Here is an 18,570-nt window from a genome sequence, read left to right on the forward strand (position 1 = left end):
CCTCTTTAGCACAGTAATTGATTAATTGATGGTGAACTTAAGATTTATAATATCACCTAGTAGTCTGTAATGTTGACACGTGATAAATTTTTTGTTTTAAAAATTGCTAACAAATTAAAAGATGACATAATTAAGATAATTTTTATTGAATGTCATAGTTACTTGTTGGCTTTTTTTTTTTTATAAAAAATATGGTTTTAATCAAATCAAGATCTACTCATGAACTAACGTTTATGTTACATTATTATAAAATTAACATAGCCAACCAATAATTCTTGGCTTTTTCAAGGAAAAAAAAAAAACATATCCAACCAATAAATATAAATAAATATATAAATAAATTAAATAATAAATACTCGTAAGATATACGAGTAGTACAATAAAAGCGCTCCCAATCATGACAGAGTTTCTTCCAGGACTAACCAACCATTCAGCACCACATCAACACCTCCATCCCACTTCCTTTCCAGGACTAAACCAGGACTAAACACTCCCAACAATGACACTCCTTCCTCACCCACTATATTAATTAATTAATCAATTGTACAAGATTAGTAGCAAAAAGTACCACAAAACTTGCAAGCTTCCGCCCTCAAATATGTTGTAAATGGACGAAAGAGAGGACGGGTCTCGTGGGCGACCGTCTGGGCGCGAGCTGGGCGGAGCCGGTGCCATCGGCGCCCAGCCTGGGCGCGCTGGGCGGAGCCGGTGCCATCGGCGCCCAGCCTGGGCGCGAGCTGGGCGGAGCCTGGGCGCAACGGTTGGGACTACTCTAAATAAGTTAAATTGATCACAAAATACGTACTTTTTTGGTGGGAAAAATAAAAGATTTAACTAATCCATTCCAAATCTGCAAAGCCTCTACTTTTTCTGCTATCTTCCCCTTTCCCTTTTCTTCTTCTTCCTCCCTTTATTCAATCAAAAATCGAATTAAATTCCAAATTTCTGAAATTTCATCCCAAAAATGACTCATCATTTCTTCATCCTCACCCTAATCTTCACATTTTCATTATTTCAAGGTAACTAATATTTCTATTTCCACTCTAATTTCTTTCCCCCAATTAATTCACTGATTTACTGACCTATTTTTTTTCATTTTCTCAAGTGGTCCATCCGACGTCGTTTAAGATCGTAAACAGATGCCGTCACACCATCTGGCCCGGAATACTAACCGGAGCTGACCGAACCGTACTCAACCCAACCGGGTTCACTTTAAAACCGGGTCAATCAAGAACCCTAAAAGTCCCAGTAGCATGGTCGGGTCGGTTATGGGGCCGTACCGATTGCACTCCAGATTCCACCGGCCGGTTAACCTGTATCACCGCCGACTGTGGTTCCGGTAAAGTCGAATGCGAAGGGCGTGGGGCGGAACCACCTGCCACGCTGGCAGAATTCACACTTAACGGTGATCAGGGTTTGGATTTTTATGACGTCAGCTTAGTTGATGGATACAACCTTCCAATGCTTGTGATTCCTAGAGATAGTACAAGTGGTCAATGCAGTTCTACTGGTTGTTTAGTTGACTTGAACCGCGCTTGTCCGAATGGGCTTCGAGTGGTTGCGCGGAGTAAGAGCGTTGTGGCTTGTAAAAGCGCGTGCGAAGCGTTTGGGGACCCTCGGTTTTGTTGTAGTGAAGGGTATAATACGCCTGAAACATGTCCCCCAACTGAGTTTTCGCAGTATTTTAAACATGTTTGTCCGCGGTCTTATAGTTATGCTTATGATGATAAAACTAGTACATTTACGTGTACGGGTGCTAATTATGTTATCATCTTTTGCCCATTGCCTTACACTAGGTACATTTATAATTTATATATTCGTACATTACAATTATTTAACGCTTATACTATATGGTCTCAAAGCTAAAATGGGGTGTTTGGCTGAACTTTAGCGATTACGAAGTTACTGAATTTTGGAAAATTCGATATGCTCTTTTTAGCTGGTTTATGAGCTAATGAGTTTCAGTTTATGATTTATATGACGTCATAAGCTGAAACTCGTTAGCTCATGAGTCGTTAAAAGGGAGCTTTATCACCTTGGCCAAATAAACCTAGCCAAACACCAAACACCCCAAAATTGTGCGTGCTTGTAATTTATGAACATTATTTTTATAATTGTGATTTTGTTGGATGTTAAACAGTGAAAAGCTGTTGGAAAATAGGAAGGAAACGGCGGATTTGCCACTTGTGAATAAATCCATGATGTACGTTGGACGCCACCATGCTTTTGGTAAGAATCAGTTTGGTTAAAGTGTCTATCTTATGTTTTATAGTTGGATTCAAAGACTCTGTGTAATTTGTTTTCATTTTTATGTTTGTTTTCAGGATAACAGTGCGTCGGTGGTAGGCTAAAAGTTTTTCTACATTTGGTAAGATTATGGAAATATGTATTTCTTTGTTGTACATTGGTTGGGTTAGGTTTGTTCGGATCTTGTATTTGTGGGTTGTTTAAGATAGATTTACAAAATCATAGATAGACTCCGTCTCTTGATTATTATTTCTCTCAGTTATTATCTTTATGATGTACAGAATCTCAAGTGCTAGTGGTTATAAAAACGAAAGAAACATATTTGCCACTGTTTTTGGCATCCTTATAATTCAGCCTCTTGATCGATTAAGATTATTTCAACCTTGACAATGCCTAAATGCCTAATTGACCTTCTCTAACGGTTAGATACGAAGTTAGGACAAACGTCAAGATTGGCCATCTGCTGATAAACTCAATCGGGTTACAGTAAATATGAAAAACGTAAGTTACCAGTGTTCAATGCTAAAGTTTAATATCTATGACAAATTTCATATAAGAGACGATTCATCAAACAATAAGAATGAAACCATGTAGCTCCTTGACTTTTGGTTATATCTGCTAAACTGCCTTACTTTTGGTTGTTCATAGTAGACAAATCATATAGATATTTTGCATATCCAATTTAACTTTGGATATAATTCAACAATTACATCTCTTTGATCTCTGAGGTCAAACATATTTTGACAGATTGAGCATCAACTTAACTCTGTTAGTAACAGTTTATGAAGTATACTACGGGTGTACAGTTTTATCACATAGATTAACCCTTAGTTACCCAGTTTTTTGTGAATAATGTATTCCTAGCCAAATTTATTGGCTAAAAGAGGATATAAAAAACACTCTGAACAAGGCTGAAACTCATATGCTAAAGGGTGCGAAACAGTGGCGAATCCAGGATGAAAACTGGTCCTAATTTTTTTTTTTAAAGCTAATTATATTTGAAGGGTACCGTTGTTTACTTTCTGTTCAAAAACTCAATGTTCAGAATCTGGCAGGTTGATTTTCACATTTATCTCACACTGTATTTGTTGATTGTTAATGTTTTTTAGACATATAAGTTTCCTTGAGATGATGTGAATGGTACTACACATGTTCGAATGTGTATGAAACTCGGACTGTATTATATGTGATTAATAACCCCATATTCATTCTGTCCTTTTGGAGCCATTGTTGTGTGTACAAATTGTGATGATGTTAATCGAGCATTGGAGTCTTCAAATGAGTATATTCCGTTTGATGTTATGGATCGGCTTTTGAATAAAAAGGATGTGTTCTTTAGGTATGTTTGGGTGGAGATTAGGGGTGTTCCCGATTAAGTATGCATCGTCCTCCAATGGTACCAAGATTGCCTCTATGTTTGGGGAGGTTGTGTCGGTTGCTTTTGATTCGGTTGGTTTGGAGGAAGTGGATTATCTACTTGCTTATTCAAATCATTATGATATTTGTTCTTCAAAGAATGGTTCCTGATTTAGGACTACTAAGGGTGGTGCTTCGGTTCTGTTACCCAAGAAACTGAATGATTCGATTGGAAGAAGTGGAGGTTTACAGTTTGGTTCGTTGGATGAAGTTGATGTGGATGTCAATATTGGTGCTTCAGTTTGTGTTGATGGCTCTTGGATGTGTGGTAATGAAACTCTTTTCAATTCAACTACTGTCTCATCTAGTGGTGCTGCTGCTAGGTTTGCTGATATTGAAGTGAAATTGTGGGGTAAAAGTAAAGAGAAGATGGCGGATGCTACTCCTGGTCGGGTGGAAGGGAAGCCGAAGGATGTAGGGATTAAGACAAGTGGCCCGAACAAGAAGTCAGTTTTGAAGTCCAATCGTTTTCATTGCACCATTATGTTGATGACATCGATTTCGGTGACGCGATTCAAAAGTTGTTCGATGATGCTCTAGGGAACTTTGTTCGGCCGCAGTAGGCCTAATGGTGTTCGGCTTGATGGTCACGTTGGTTCCTGTTCGATGATGTTTGTGGCTGTTTTTGTTTTTCGGGAGACTCGGTATAGATAGTTTTTGTTAGATGTATTGCTTTCTTGGTACAAGCCTATGTCCGTTACATTTTTTCTCTCTCTTCTTGTTGACTTTTTCTTTCTATAAACATCTTCGTTACATTTAAGTTCTCGTTATTTTTGTGAAAAAAAATAATCATAATAAAATTAAAGTAACACATATCTTCAAACCCCTTGTGGAAATATCAAAGATTTCCAAATAGGTATTATCTCATCCATGGATATCAAACAGGTGCTCAAAGGTGAATGTTTCTTTCGTAGAATGGAAGTCTAACCCGAAAACTGCGTGGGATCCAGGCTAATGTGCAGGTGAAGATCATAGGAGTCAGTCTGTTTACGCAATTGTAATGTTTAGCCTAATTATATGGTGAACTAAATGGTGAGGTATTTATACATTATATAGTCCCGAATTACCGATTATACCTTTCAAAGTTTCAACTGATTAATATCCGAATAATGAATTTAGCAACCTTGCTCCAATGTATTGGGTACAAACTCATTACGGTTAATTTTTTTTGTCCATACGAGTCACCAAATTAAACGCCTTAATCTAGACGTTAACCAAATAAATCTAATTAACTAATCAATTTATTAACCGAATTACGAGATTCTCAACACTCCATGATCACCCCGATCGGTAAACAAAAAATCGAAGTTAAACAAACGGATACTAATATACTAACGCTATTCGTTTAACGTCAACATTGCGTATTCCTTTTATATACTCATTTAACTGGACAATTTGTCGAACACCTGGCGTGTGCGGTCCCCCTAACCCCCCCACTCATAACATAACACCAATTAACAAAAGAAAAGGGGATTACGATAACACGATACAGACAAAACCAATTGGATCAGTTTATTCACAAGATCTGAGCGCATAAATCGGAGGATCTAAGAATCAACAAACCGCTTCAGTTCACTGACACTAGTACTACAACTAGTGTTATTATATATATACTATCTGTGAATCTATTTATTTTGTTTTGGTTCGTAGATTTGGATGAATGTATGAGAAGGAAGAAGAATCAGAAATGGGTCGAGAGATCTGTAATATTGTACGGCCACGATCGATTGTCATATTGTTGATCGTTTCAGTTTTTGTGTTCCTAGCTTTTTCTTCATTCTCTCAACAGGTAATCATGTATTATTATTTTACTTATTATTTTGTCGAAATAATAATAGTAAATTAATCGGATATGATATGAATTTTGATTTGGATCTATTGATAAACTTTCTATATGGAAGTCTCTGTTCTAATCTCTGGATTTAAAATGGCAATTGATGATTTGCACAGTGTAGTTTGTAACCTGGAAACAGGTGATTAAAGTAAGGTAGTTGATGAATATTTTTGTATCTATGGACTATGGGTGATCAGATTTTTAATAGTTCGTGGTTTCTTTATCAGTGTGTAGATTTATAAATTTTCTTGAATATGCTAATACAGAATTGGTGTTTTTTATATCTATAATGTATATAAGCGTCGATTTATTGATGACTTGACTTTATAGTCTAAATTAAATTTCAGATAGTATTTAAAATTCATGTTAATTTGATTTTACCATTTTTATGGCGTCTCAATTTTATTTTTATTATTTTAAAAAAAAAAAAATTTGTTTCCCTACTTATTGGCCGGAGGTGTCGAATAGAGAGAATGATGACTTTCTCTACTTTTGAGAGTGTTTTCACTATGGGTGGATAAATGACTTGTCTTTATTCTCGGATAGGGCCCCTACACCACTTATGTGGTATACTGGTATTGGGTTTTGTTGTTGTTGTTATTGTTACATACAAGTAAGAAGTTAATTAGGATATTTTATTGAAAAAAGGATCTTGCTTATATGCATCTGGATGATGATGATAATACAGGTTTTAAATTCAAAGTAAGACATAAACCTGCTATAAATTATAAGAATAACAATTAATTAGCAATTAACAATTAATTAGCAATTAACCTGATATTAATCGTTGTTGTTATAACCTTTTGGAAGTAATTTTGTTTTCTGTTTAGGAAGAGGATACAATTGAAGTGGTACATGAAATTACACATAGAACCTTTCTGGATGTTGATATTGATAAGCAACGGTTAGGTATCATCCGCTTCTTTTAATTGAGTATAATAATAATAATTGTATTTTGATTAATGTCGACATTTTATTTGCATCGTTTGCTTTATAAACTTCCAATACGGCTCGTGAATCTGGTCTCATTTTTTATTATTATGAACTGCTTACAAGTAAAGGTGCAAAACAATTCTATATATAATATATAATTATCATGAACTCATTGAGTGTACATTTATGAATGTAATGCAGGAAGAATTGTTATTGGATTATACGGTGAGGTTGTACCAAAAACTGTCGGTAAGACTTATCTTAAGTAAACATTTTTTGGATTGAATATAATAACATGATTTAGTTATATTTTAGTTAACAAGTATTCATTATTGTGTGTTTGCAGAGAATTTTCGAGCTCTTTGCACAGGGGAATTCGGGAAAGGTGCGAGCGGTAAACCGTTACATTATAAGGGAACACCGTTTCATCGAATCATACCGGGGTTTATGATTCAAGGTGGAGACACTTTGAATGGAAACGGTAGAGGAAACGAATCTATTTACGGTGGAGTTTTTCGTGACGAAAATTTCAAAATCAAACATTCACACGCAGGTCATTTACGTACTAACGTTGTTATCCGTTTTAGTATCAATATTTGTATGTTATTCTTATCTGAAGCTATGGTTTATGCAGGTATGGTGGCCATGGTCAACACGGGACCAGATTCTAATGGTGCGCAGTTCTTCATCACTACGGTTAAGGCCTACTGGTAAGTTTAAGTTGTCTTATTGCTAGTCACTAGTTAATTGTCTTATTCTGCACAGTCTGCCTAATTACTATTACTATATCTATAATCCATGGATATTAATTAGTCCCATTAGATTCTTTTTTTCTTCTATATATGTTGGAGATACATTGTGTTGCTACTTTAACACACTGGAAGTTATAAACTTTAGATTTTGTTTGATCCTTTGATATAGGTGGCAATTTTAGGGAATAAATATCGAAAATTGATCAAGTGGGTTGTGTTTATCAATAATGGGCCAAACACAAATTAACAACTTTAAAGGAAATGAGTCAAACAGGTTTAATAGGATGCAGTTTGCCTCAAATCTGTATCGATATGCTTTTAAATTACAGCCTCGGACCTATTAAATTTGATTTATATTTTATTATTATTTGAATAATAAAATAATAGTATACCTAGTGCCTTTTGTAATCATATTTTGAAAAAGTAGAACAAAAAAGCTTTGAAGGGTTATCTCAACCCAACCAGTCCCATTTGACCCATAACTGAAACTAACCATTTGACCAGAACTGATTTTTACACGTCATAAAAATGCTACTTTTTTTTTTTTTTTTTTTTTTTTTTTTTTTAACTACAGCCATTTTATGTTGAAAACTAGAGATGCTACATGTATTCTTTAGCATCATAATATACGTATGTATTTACGTATACACACAAATTACTCTACAGTTTCATGTAATAACATCTTAACGTTTTGGGTCCTGTTTTGGTTTTGGTGTTTTATTTACAGTAGAATATTAAATTGGAACTTTCGCAGGTTGGATGGTGAGCATGTTGTGTTTGGTAAAGTAATAGAAGGCATGGATACAGTGTACGCAATCGAGGGGGGTGCAGGTACTTACAGTGGAAAACCAAGAAAAAAGGTTGTTATTGCGGATTCAGGCGAAATCCCAAAGAGTGAGTGGGATATTGTATTACAAACTGCAACTGTTGAATCATGACCAACTGACACTGGCATAGTATTTTGCATAGCTAGATTTTACAAATTGAGTATGGTTCCTTGGGTTATTTATCATACATTTATTCGTATCTATTTTCAAATTACAGTTATTAATATTAAATTATTAATGAGGTTTACAGTCTTCACAAATGGTATTGATAATGTTATACACACTCCTTTCTTCAATTTCATTTCTTTTTGCAATAAAATGAGTTGAAATCAATGAGCGTATAGTCCTGCTCATCCAAACCATATGTGACTGCTCATCCAACACCAAGTTATTCAAGTTTTATATCTAGACTAGACTAGATATTGAAATTAGTGTCCCATACATGAAAAAAAAACGTGCATTAGTTTGGATAGACAGTACATCAGTGCGTACATGGAACGTATCAAGACAATTGGTAAGCATCAAAATACTTGTTACCTCCTCAAAAAACATGCTTATTAGCTCCTCAACAACATGCTTATTAGCTTGCATTTAATAAGCTTACTAAGAGCATGCTTATTTTCCACTTAATGATCTATTTCTGTACAATTTTTACTTCAATAAGAAAAACTGTTGTTTCTGTGTCATTTAATCTGTCACTTAATTTGAAAATTGTTCTGCTTCTAAGAGACAAAATCATACACCTTTCCCCATAAAGAGGCAAATGGAAACAAGGCTTAGTACATAAAAAAAGTAGACAACCCTAACTCTAAGACATTCATTATTGTGTGTTAACTGACATATGTCAATGTCGCATACCGAAGGACGACTGAACCCTACGTATCATGCAGGATTGACTTGTACATGACCCATAAATACACACAAAACATACTCAATGTCTTGTTCATGACCATAACCTCAAGAAGTGTTAGTGCCTATGATGTCTTTTTCATGGCGGCCATGCAAGACAGAGGCCATAGACACTCCTTTAATAAGCCTACTCAAAACTACTCTTAAAACTTACAGTAAGAAAACTTGTTTTTTAGAACCTATAGGGTTTAAGTCTATTATTGGACATAATTTGTTTACAGTGTCGCCTTCAAGATAGGATTCTTGATAGTTGATACGATAATTCATCAACTGAACTAGTGCAAAGACCCGTGGATTTACGGGTTTTTAAATAAATTTTTTTGTAATGATACGTTATATAATCAACATGTAGATAAACTAACATAATTCATCAAATTATATGAGATAGAAAACAACAATGTTTAAACAAATACTTGAAAGAACAAAGTTCCATAAATATCGAATATGATTGATATATATGAAATACTCCGTATCACAATTTTAGCTAAAGACATCGATCTTGAGAAGCTGGAAGTAGTGCAATATAGTTTCACCTGAAATATCATATATGAATTAAAAATAAGAAACATATAGCAACTCTACTTTATTATACCATTACACCTCAAAACTAATGTATAACGTTTTCTTATATACATACAACACAAATTTAAGTAGCAACTATTGCTTTTTACAATAATCCTTAAAAAAAACTCATTTTTCAAAATGAATACTAATGTGATGGCTAGCAAGTGGTAAACAACTTTTATGAATAATACCCATAACAACAAACGCTACTAATACTAATAGTACAAATACATTAACTATATGAGCGGAAAATTTTTAGAGTCAATCCAACCCATTTTGACTCGTTACCAACACACTCATCACAGTTTGCAAATGAATATATAATTATACAATTAAAAGACCAACATGATTAAAATCGCCAATAGAACATGTCCTTGAAGACATGAAAAAACAATTTATGCAGAACATGTTTCTTTCTATCTATCAACCTACTTGCCTTGCCCAGCTCTTTTTACTACGCATAATGGTTTGTATCAGAAGCTTGAAACTGTAAAGACACGTCCTAATCCATAAGAACGAATACAATAACATATGATTACATTGCGAGGTATTTGACATCTATTTGATACATTTTACAAACATTGCATTCGTTTTAAGAGACAAACTTTCATTTCATCGAAAGTTGACAGGCATGCATACCCTTTCATAATATATCCAAACTATAAATGACTTAATAGTAATCTTGTTGAACTCAACGACTCGAATGCAACGTCTTTTGAAATATGTCATGAATGACTCCAAGTAATATCTCTAAATGAGCAAATGCACAGCGGAAGATTTCTTTCAAACCTGAGAATAAACATGCTTTCAAGTGTCAACCAAAAGGTTGGTGAGTTCATTAGTTTATCATAAACATTCATTTCCATCATTTTAATAGACCACAAGATTTCATATATTTAATTGTACACGTAACCCGAGTACAAAATAATACGCGTAAACCGCGAATTAAAAATCATTCATATGGTGAACGCTTGATAACCGACTTAACTTTAATGCATAGAATATCCCCAAACAGAACCTCTCGTCTGTATAATAATAATAATCTCGAAGTATAAAGCATCCGTACCCTGGATGGGACTTGTCGAGGTCCATATATCTATCTTTAGGATTCGCGTCAATTAGGGGCCATACCCGTTTCCTAATTATTAGGTTACCAAGCTAAAAAAGGGTGATATTCAATATTCATAATCCAGCCATAGAATGTAGTTTTTGATCACTTGTGTCTATTTCGTAAAACATTAGTAAAATCGGCGCATGTATTCTCAGTCCCAAAAATATATATAAAAAGGGAGTAATTAAACTCACGATACGATATTTTGTAGTAAAAATATTCATACGACGAAACTGAACAATGCAGGGTTGACCTCGAATTCACGAACCTATATCAAGTATATATATTAACACATATAATCACAATCAAACAAGTTTTTTTATATATTTTAATTATATAATATATTACTTATTTATTTTTATAATATTTTTGTTATTTCAAATGTTATATATATAGATATATGTTATATTGTATATATATATGTATCACGGAAGGTACGAATTTAGATAATGAAAGATATTATCTAAAAAAAAAAGACAGGCGTTAAAATAAATTAACGGAAAAAGGCGGGTTATTACACACATAATTCATTTTGGGGGACCATCCGACAATATTACAACTCTAAAGTAAGGGAACAAAGGCGTATGGATCAAATATCTGGCAAGTGGACCAAGATGGCCAAAGATATCAAGCTATTTGTCGCACTATATGAAAAACTTGTGAATCATTGGCCTAATGGAGCCAACGACAACGATAATTTTGTTGTCAGTTAAGAAGGCGTTTCGTGAGCAACATAATAAAGTCTTCGCGTACGAAGATGCGTGGAGGGTTGTTAAAGAATGTCCCCAATTTAAAGTCTATGAAACCGTGGTGACCGCCAAACGTCGTGCAACCGAGCATGACCCTGTCAATTTGGGAGATGCCGATGAGACTCCGACTCTGACTTCGGCTGATACCCAGTCAATCAATTTGGAGAATTTATTTCGAGGTCCATCACTCCGCCGTCCACCGGGTCGTGCAAAGAGTCAAAAGAGTTCTTTTTCGTCGGATGCGGCATCTCATTGTTCTTCGGAGGATGCTAGAGCCGCGGTTTATGAAACTGCAAATGCTACAGGTGAAACCATGAGGGCGATCAAGGAGGAAGCTGAAAAACGAACGAGAAAGTTGGAGGAGCAAGTCGACACTCATGTGATGTTGGAGAGTTTGAAGCTTCTAGCTACACCGCTGTCTTCCGACATTCCACCCGACCAATACGACTTGTTGATGCGAGCTAGGAGTGACATAACGAAGAAGTATTCGAGCAAGTTTCCGAATCAAAATTAGTGTTTATTGTTTGTAATTTTTTTATTTTTAGGAATTTGTAATTGTTTTTTATTTTTATTTTTAGGAATTTGTAATGGTTTTTTTTATTTTTAGGAATTTGTAATGGTTTTTTTTAGGAATTTGTAATGTTTTTTTTATTTTTAGAAATTTGTAATGATTTTTTTTATTAATAAAATTATAATTTTTTTAGGATTTTAAATGTTATATATAAGTTAATAATATATAAGTTTAATATAAAAAATAGAGGTGAGACCAAGTGATAGGTACGTCATGGATGTTAGCAGTTAGTGGTTGGTTAGTGATGAAAAGAAGGTGCTGATGTGACGCTGCTATGGCAGTCAGTGATCCCATGACCGGACCGTTATGATTAAAAGTGATCTGAGAAAGTTTGGTTAAAACAAACAAATTAATTAGTAAATAAAAAAAGTACGATAATTTTTGTTTGTAGTAATGATATTTAACTAAAGGTAACATTACGAATTGATTGATTTTAAGTAATGATATTTAACTAAAGGTAATACTAATCATGAAATCAAAGACTCAAGACCTACTTTATAAATTGGAATGATTAAAATTAGAAAGTAGTGGTATCGAGATTATTCGCACAATTGAGAACTTTGTGAGTTTAAACTACACAAAATAACTTTACTCCATCCGTTTTATCTTGATAGTTTAGTCATTTTTTTTTTCTGTCTCAAATTAATATTTCAATAACTTTAAGTCGTTGCGAGCGAGAAGATATGATCCGTTTAATATTTGAGTGGAGTTTATTTAAGATTTTTTATAAAGATAGTTATTTGACACTTTACTCTTTCTGTTTAGAGGGTTGATTTGAATTAAAGTGTGGGGATGAAATGAAATTTAGTTAAAATTAAAAAAAGAAGAAGTGAAAAGTCAAAAATACCCCTAGTTACTATATAGTAATAATTAGATAGATTTCTTTTATGCATTTAGCTTTATATTTATGACAAAAAATAAGTAAAAATAAAGTGTAAAATTGTAAAGTAAATAAAAAATCATTTTTTCTTAGATTGTTTGTTTTTTTTTTCTTTAAATTATTAACATGGGAAGAAGGAGTAATATTTATTTGTTAAAAAGGTTAACATGTGAGTTTGCCTTTTAACAGAATTATACATGGATGGATGGATTAAAACTTGTACAGAAAAATTGAAAGAGAAAGCGAGTATTGTTCATCCCCAAATTAGGACACGCATGTCCACTCGTTCATTTTAACGCGACTTCATTTCCTTAATCTACAAGTTCTTATCTTTCACATTAAAACCCCTCAAAATCCACCCAAACAGCACATCAAAAACTTCTAAACCAATATGGAATCACAAAAACCTAAAACGAACAATCTATACCCACAAATCATTCAATCAAATCCAGATTCATCATCACTATACACTCCATCAGCTCCATCTCTATACCCACCTCTTGATTTTGACCATGAAGACCTAATCATTGACACCCATCATCAATCTTACGATCCAAACATTCTAACATCATTAGAACCATCCGAAGAAATCATCATCAAGATCCCAAATTCAATCATTCATTTAATCGATAAACATCAAAGTGTCGAACTTGCTTCCGGCGACTTCGAAATAATCCAGCTCCGGCAAGGAAACGCCGTCGTCGCCGTTCTTGCTCGTATTGGTGACGTCATCCAATTTCCGTTGGCTAAAGATGAAGCAGCTGTTAAGTTAGATGGGTCGCATTATTTTTTCACTTTACGAATACCCTCTGATTCAAGTTCGGATCTTGACCCGGATAATTTGTTGAACTATGGGTTAACTGTTCCGGGTGATTTTGGGGGTGTTCTTGATGATATTTTGGAAGAGTATAGTGCTTTTTCTGTGAAGAGTGTGGTGGCGCCGGCGGCGGTGGTGGCGGAAGATGGTGGTGGTACGGCGGAGGTGAAAGCGGCAGCGTATTGGACGACTTTGGCGCCAAATGTGGAGGAGTATAGTGGGTCAGTTGCAAAGTTGATTGCTGGTGGTTCAGGGCAGTTAATTAAGGGGATATTGTGGTGTGGGGATGTAACTGTTGAAAGGTTAAAATGGGGTAATGAGTTTTTGAAAAAAAGGACTAAATCTGGTTCTAAATCTGAAGTTAGTCCTCAAGCTTTGAAGAGGATGAAAAGGTATTTTGTTTTGTTGTGTTTGTTTTTTAATTCATTATGTGCTTTAAGCTCTAATTTAATTACAAAAATACAAATTAGTTGTGTGATTACTTTATTTTAGGTTGAATAGAATATGTTGATTGTGTATTTGCAACCATAAGTTATGTCAAAACAACTTTGCATATTGTAAAATGATTTTCGACATAGTTCACAAGTACCTTGGTTCGTTTCAGTGAGTTTTTTAAAATCTAATGTTAATTCCGAAAGCTTTGAAGAAATTGAAAGGTGTCATTTTGTTTTTACTTTATTATGGTGAATGAATAATTTGTTTTGAAAATCTGGTATGGTTCTAACTTTATGACAGATAGAATTTGTTGGAGGGTTTATATCTTTGTTAGAAAATGATGTAAAATTTTGATATGAATTTTTCATAACTTCATTGAACAGTATAAGAGAGGCTAAAAACACAAACTATTTGGCAGTTTCTTACATAATCAGTTGTAGTGTTGATTAAGAGCTATGATCAATGGGTATAAGGGGTTGTTTACTTTTTACTGAATTTGCCTCTGTTTCCATGTGCATCTGTTTGGAAGGGGTGTCTGATTCTATGCCTTCTAGAAATACCAATTTTCATATTAAGTGACAAAGAAATAACAATTTTACTTACTAAATTAAGAGCTGTACAGAAACAGATCATTAAGCGGAAGGTAAACACGCTCTTAGTCTTTCCTGTGAGTCATATTAGCATCTTTTTAAGTATTTTAACATGTGAATTTTCTTTCAGGGCTAAGAGATTGACAAAAATGTCGGAGAGCGTAGCAACTGGGATTCTTTCTGGTGTTGTGAAGCTTTCTGGATTTGTGACGGGTTCGATTGTCAACTCGAAACCTGGCAAAAAATTCTTTAATATTCTCCCTGGCGAAATTATTCTCGCATCCTTGGATGGCTTTAGTACGTCTCCTCTCTTAAATACCTTTTTCATTTTAAAATTCAAATGTAGCACCAACTCAAGTTACTTACAAAATTGGAAGTTGAAATCTGCAGGGTTGAATTATTAATAATTGAACTTCCTTGCTTGTTTCTTATTGTGTTTTTTTTCCTTGTATCAGACAAAGTCTGTGATGCCCTTGAAGTGGCTGGGAGAAACGTGATGTCAACAACGTCAACTGTCACAACAGACTACGTCTCCCACAGGTAATATTCACTAAACCTACACCTATTTTTTTTTTTTTTATGGCAAAAATAACTGAAACTTATATAAAAAACGAAAGACGTTTTCGATAAACAAAACGTCTTCAAACAAGGGTACAAGAGCGAAACCGGAGAGGCTCAAACCTAGAAAGCGGTTATACAAAACTAACTATTTGTAACTGAGCCTCACCTAGAAACACCTCGACAAAGCCGAATAAGAAGAAACAAACTAAGAAAACTAACGCTAAACAACTCCTAGATAACCATCCGAACCGCTAAAGAACCTCAAAAAACAAATAAAAGGTAATCATAAGCAAAATAAACTAAGAAAGAGCCACATTTGAAGACGAAGAAGCATGCCCTGATATATATAGTTAAAAAATATTACGGAGTAAAATAAAAAATAAGCCATCAACGTGTGTTTATGCTGCTACCTACAAGATTTTGGCTTATGCTTACATGTTCTTTATATCGAAGTGTAATAACGTTTCCATGTAAAAGCAACAAGTTATTTAACGATTATGCTAATTGTTACAGGCATGGGGAAGATGCAGCCAAAGTGACAAACGAAGGGATGCGGGCTGCCGGGCATGCAATAGGGACAGCTTGGGCAGTGTTCAAAATACGCAAGGCGCTTAACCCGAAAAGTGTTATCAAGCCAACGACTCTTGTAAAAGCTGCAGCCTCACATTCAAAATCATCCAAGTCAAAATCATCCAAGTCAAAATCATCCAAGTCGGAAACATAATATATCTATATCTATTTCTATTGTTATGATAAAAGTCTAATATGTCAATGATTTGAAAAGCGTGATTCATTAAATCTTTTGTCATGTGTAACCTATTTTTATTATGACGGGAAGAAGTGTATTTGTGATGTGTAGGTGGTTGTTCTTTTGTTTCTTTTATATTTGTGCAACGTTCCATATACAAAATACAAAATAATAATTATTAGATTGTTGCTTACAACATTTCTTGTATTAAGGCCGCCACTTAACTCTATGATAGAGGTGCGCAAAAAATCCGATCCGAAATCCGAAAACCGATCCGGAACCGGATACAAGAAAAACCGGATCTAAAAAATCCGATCCGATCCGGTGGGATCCGAACCGGACAGAACCGGACATGAATCAAAAAAGAAACCGGATAAAACCCGGATTTTATCCGGATATTTTTGGAACCGGATTTATCCGGATATTTTCAAATATCATGAAAAGTAACTTTTGGACTTTGTATCACTCTTATATCCGGATATATTATTGTTGGACTTTGGAGACTTGAGTGTGGGGCCACTCTTCATATTATCCGTTTCTAGTTGTATCACTTTTTTTTTTTTTTTTTTTTTTTTTTTTTGTAATTTGAAGCCATTTTTAATACTGACTTACTAACTTTATGTTACACATTCTAGCCGTTGCCCGTTTGCACTTGTAACACCTTTTTGTTTTTGTTGTTGTTGTATTCATTTGAATTGTTTTTGTAGTATAAATAGATGTTAGGTGTTGAGGTTGAAAACACACCAACAAACAATTACTCTCTATTCTCTAATTACGCTCTAAACTTTACTTAATTATCCTCTATAATGGATAATTCACAAGCTTCCGCTACCGGTTCCGCTTCGGTTGGAACCTCTTCAAAAGGTTACACCATCGACGATGTTAAAAGCATTAAAAGTACTAGTCGAAAAGGTGACGTTTGGTCAAGATTTGAATTGTGTGAAATGAAAGATGGTCAAGAAAGAGCTCGTTGTATACAATGTTCGAAGTTCCTTGGTATTACGGGTAATACTACATTAAGAAAACATCTTGAAAAAAGTTGTAAAGGAAACGGAGACCCGACACAACAAACAATTCGTCCGGATGGTACGCTTTTTGTATACGATGCCGAAGCTCTTAGGCAAGATTTGTCAAGGTTCGTCATTCAACAAGGGCTTCCTTTCAACCACTTCGACAATCCAAGGCTTACGACGCTAATTCGGGATCGACTACAACCGCGATATAACAATGTAAGTCGTACTACCTTAAGACGTGACGCCTTTAAATTATGGAAAAAGCTAAAAATGATATAATTGAAGGTTTTCGAACATATAAATATAGTGTTTTGATAGTTAAAGCTAAGGGGTATAAAATACTATTAAATTTTATAAGGAAATACTATTAAATACGATACAATTTTACACAAGATATTTATTTATTTAGAGAATGGATATACTTAAACCTTGCTACAACACTTATAGGCAGTGTACCTAATCGTATAGTAGTGTAGTTTTTAGTAAGTCCGGTTCGTTCCACAGGGAAAATCTTTAAACAAAGCTTAACGCTATATTAGTTTACTTTTATAAAAATACAAATGTATATATAAGTAATATTATTATTATAAAGGGGGGTTTTTACCGTTTAATGACCGGTTTGTCGATTTTAAAACTTTAGTCGCAGTTAAAATCAAATGTAAAATAATAAATAAATACAAGACTTAATTTAAACCGTAAAGTAAATAACGATAATGAAATTGCGAATAATAAAAGTGCGATAAAATAAACTTGCGATAATTAAAAAGTACGAAAATTGAAGTGCAATTAAATACAATAACAATAAATAAAATGCGATAATTAGAAGTACAATTAAATATAAAATAAAGGAAATAAAATATGAAATAAAATAATTATGCTTATTTAAACTTCCGTAATCATGATGTTTGACGTGTTGATTTTAGTTTTATGCCCATGGGTTAATTGTTCTTTGTCCTGGATTATTTAATATGTCCGTCTGGTTTTTGTCCATAACAGTCCATCAGTCATAAATATAAAGTGCGAGTGTCCTCGTCAAATTATCCTTATACCCGAAGTTAAATATTCCAACTAATTGGGGACTTAAACTGTAACAAGATTTTAATACTTTGTTTAATAATTACACCAGGATGTCGACTGAGTGTAACCCAAGGTTTTAATATTTTGTTATCAATTATACCAAGTGTCCTTGTACATAATTTCACCCCTGCTTTAATTATTCTAGTGGCTATTAATCCATTCCCGTGTCCGGTTAAATGAACGATTATTCGTACATATAAATACCCCGCCCATCGTGTCCGATCGAGTGTATATGGTAATTTATAGGGACGCCCAATTGTAAATCTTTATATTAACATTAACAAACTATCATTTAGTTAAACAAATATAAAGCCCATTAATAGCCCATAGTCTAATTTCCACAAGTGTCGTTCTTTTGTCCAAACCCCAATTATGGTACAAAGCCCAATTACCCAATTTTAGTAATTAGCCCAACATCATGATTACTTCGGATTAAATAAGCATAATAATAACTTAGCTACGAGACATTAAATTAAAAAGGTTGAACATAACTTACAATGATTAAAAATAGCGTAGCGTTACACGGACAGAATTTC

The 18,570-nt window shown here is 34.2% G+C and overlaps 3 protein-coding genes across 3 annotated transcripts; all 3 read left to right on the forward strand.

Moving 5' to 3' along the window:
* Positions 1–866: 866 nt before the first annotated feature.
* On the forward strand, positions 867–2,687 carry LOC139846869 (thaumatin-like protein 1b). The gene is made up of 4 exons (XM_071836413.1): positions 867–1,019; positions 1,106–1,796; positions 2,141–2,229; positions 2,325–2,687. The coding sequence occupies exons 1-4, from the start codon at positions 965–967 to the stop codon at positions 2,327–2,329; spliced, it is 840 nt and encodes a 279-aa protein (XP_071692514.1). The 5' UTR covers positions 867–964; the 3' UTR covers positions 2,330–2,687.
* Positions 2,688–5,085: 2,398 nt separating this feature from the next.
* LOC139850592 (peptidyl-prolyl cis-trans isomerase CYP21-1-like) lies at positions 5,086–8,233 on the forward strand. The gene is made up of 6 exons (XM_071840151.1): positions 5,086–5,452; positions 6,328–6,406; positions 6,632–6,679; positions 6,777–6,983; positions 7,065–7,140; positions 7,937–8,233. Exons 1-6 carry the CDS (start codon positions 5,324–5,326, stop codon positions 8,118–8,120), a joined length of 723 nt encoding a protein of 240 aa, XP_071696252.1. The 5' UTR covers positions 5,086–5,323; the 3' UTR covers positions 8,121–8,233.
* A 4,793-nt stretch (positions 8,234–13,026) lies between these two features.
* Positions 13,027–16,079, forward strand: LOC139846593 (protein EARLY-RESPONSIVE TO DEHYDRATION 7, chloroplastic-like). The gene is made up of 4 exons (XM_071836070.1): positions 13,027–14,002; positions 14,766–14,932; positions 15,091–15,175; positions 15,710–16,079. The coding sequence occupies exons 1-4, from the start codon at positions 13,185–13,187 to the stop codon at positions 15,918–15,920; spliced, it is 1,281 nt and encodes a 426-aa protein (XP_071692171.1). The 5' UTR covers positions 13,027–13,184; the 3' UTR covers positions 15,921–16,079.
* Positions 16,080–18,570: the final 2,491 nt, after the last annotated feature.

The sequence above is a fragment of the Rutidosis leptorrhynchoides genome, chromosome 5, assembly GCF_046630445.1.
Source record: "Rutidosis leptorrhynchoides isolate AG116_Rl617_1_P2 chromosome 5, CSIRO_AGI_Rlap_v1, whole genome shotgun sequence".
Classification (NCBI taxonomy): Eukaryota; Viridiplantae; Streptophyta; class Magnoliopsida; order Asterales; family Asteraceae; genus Rutidosis; species Rutidosis leptorrhynchoides.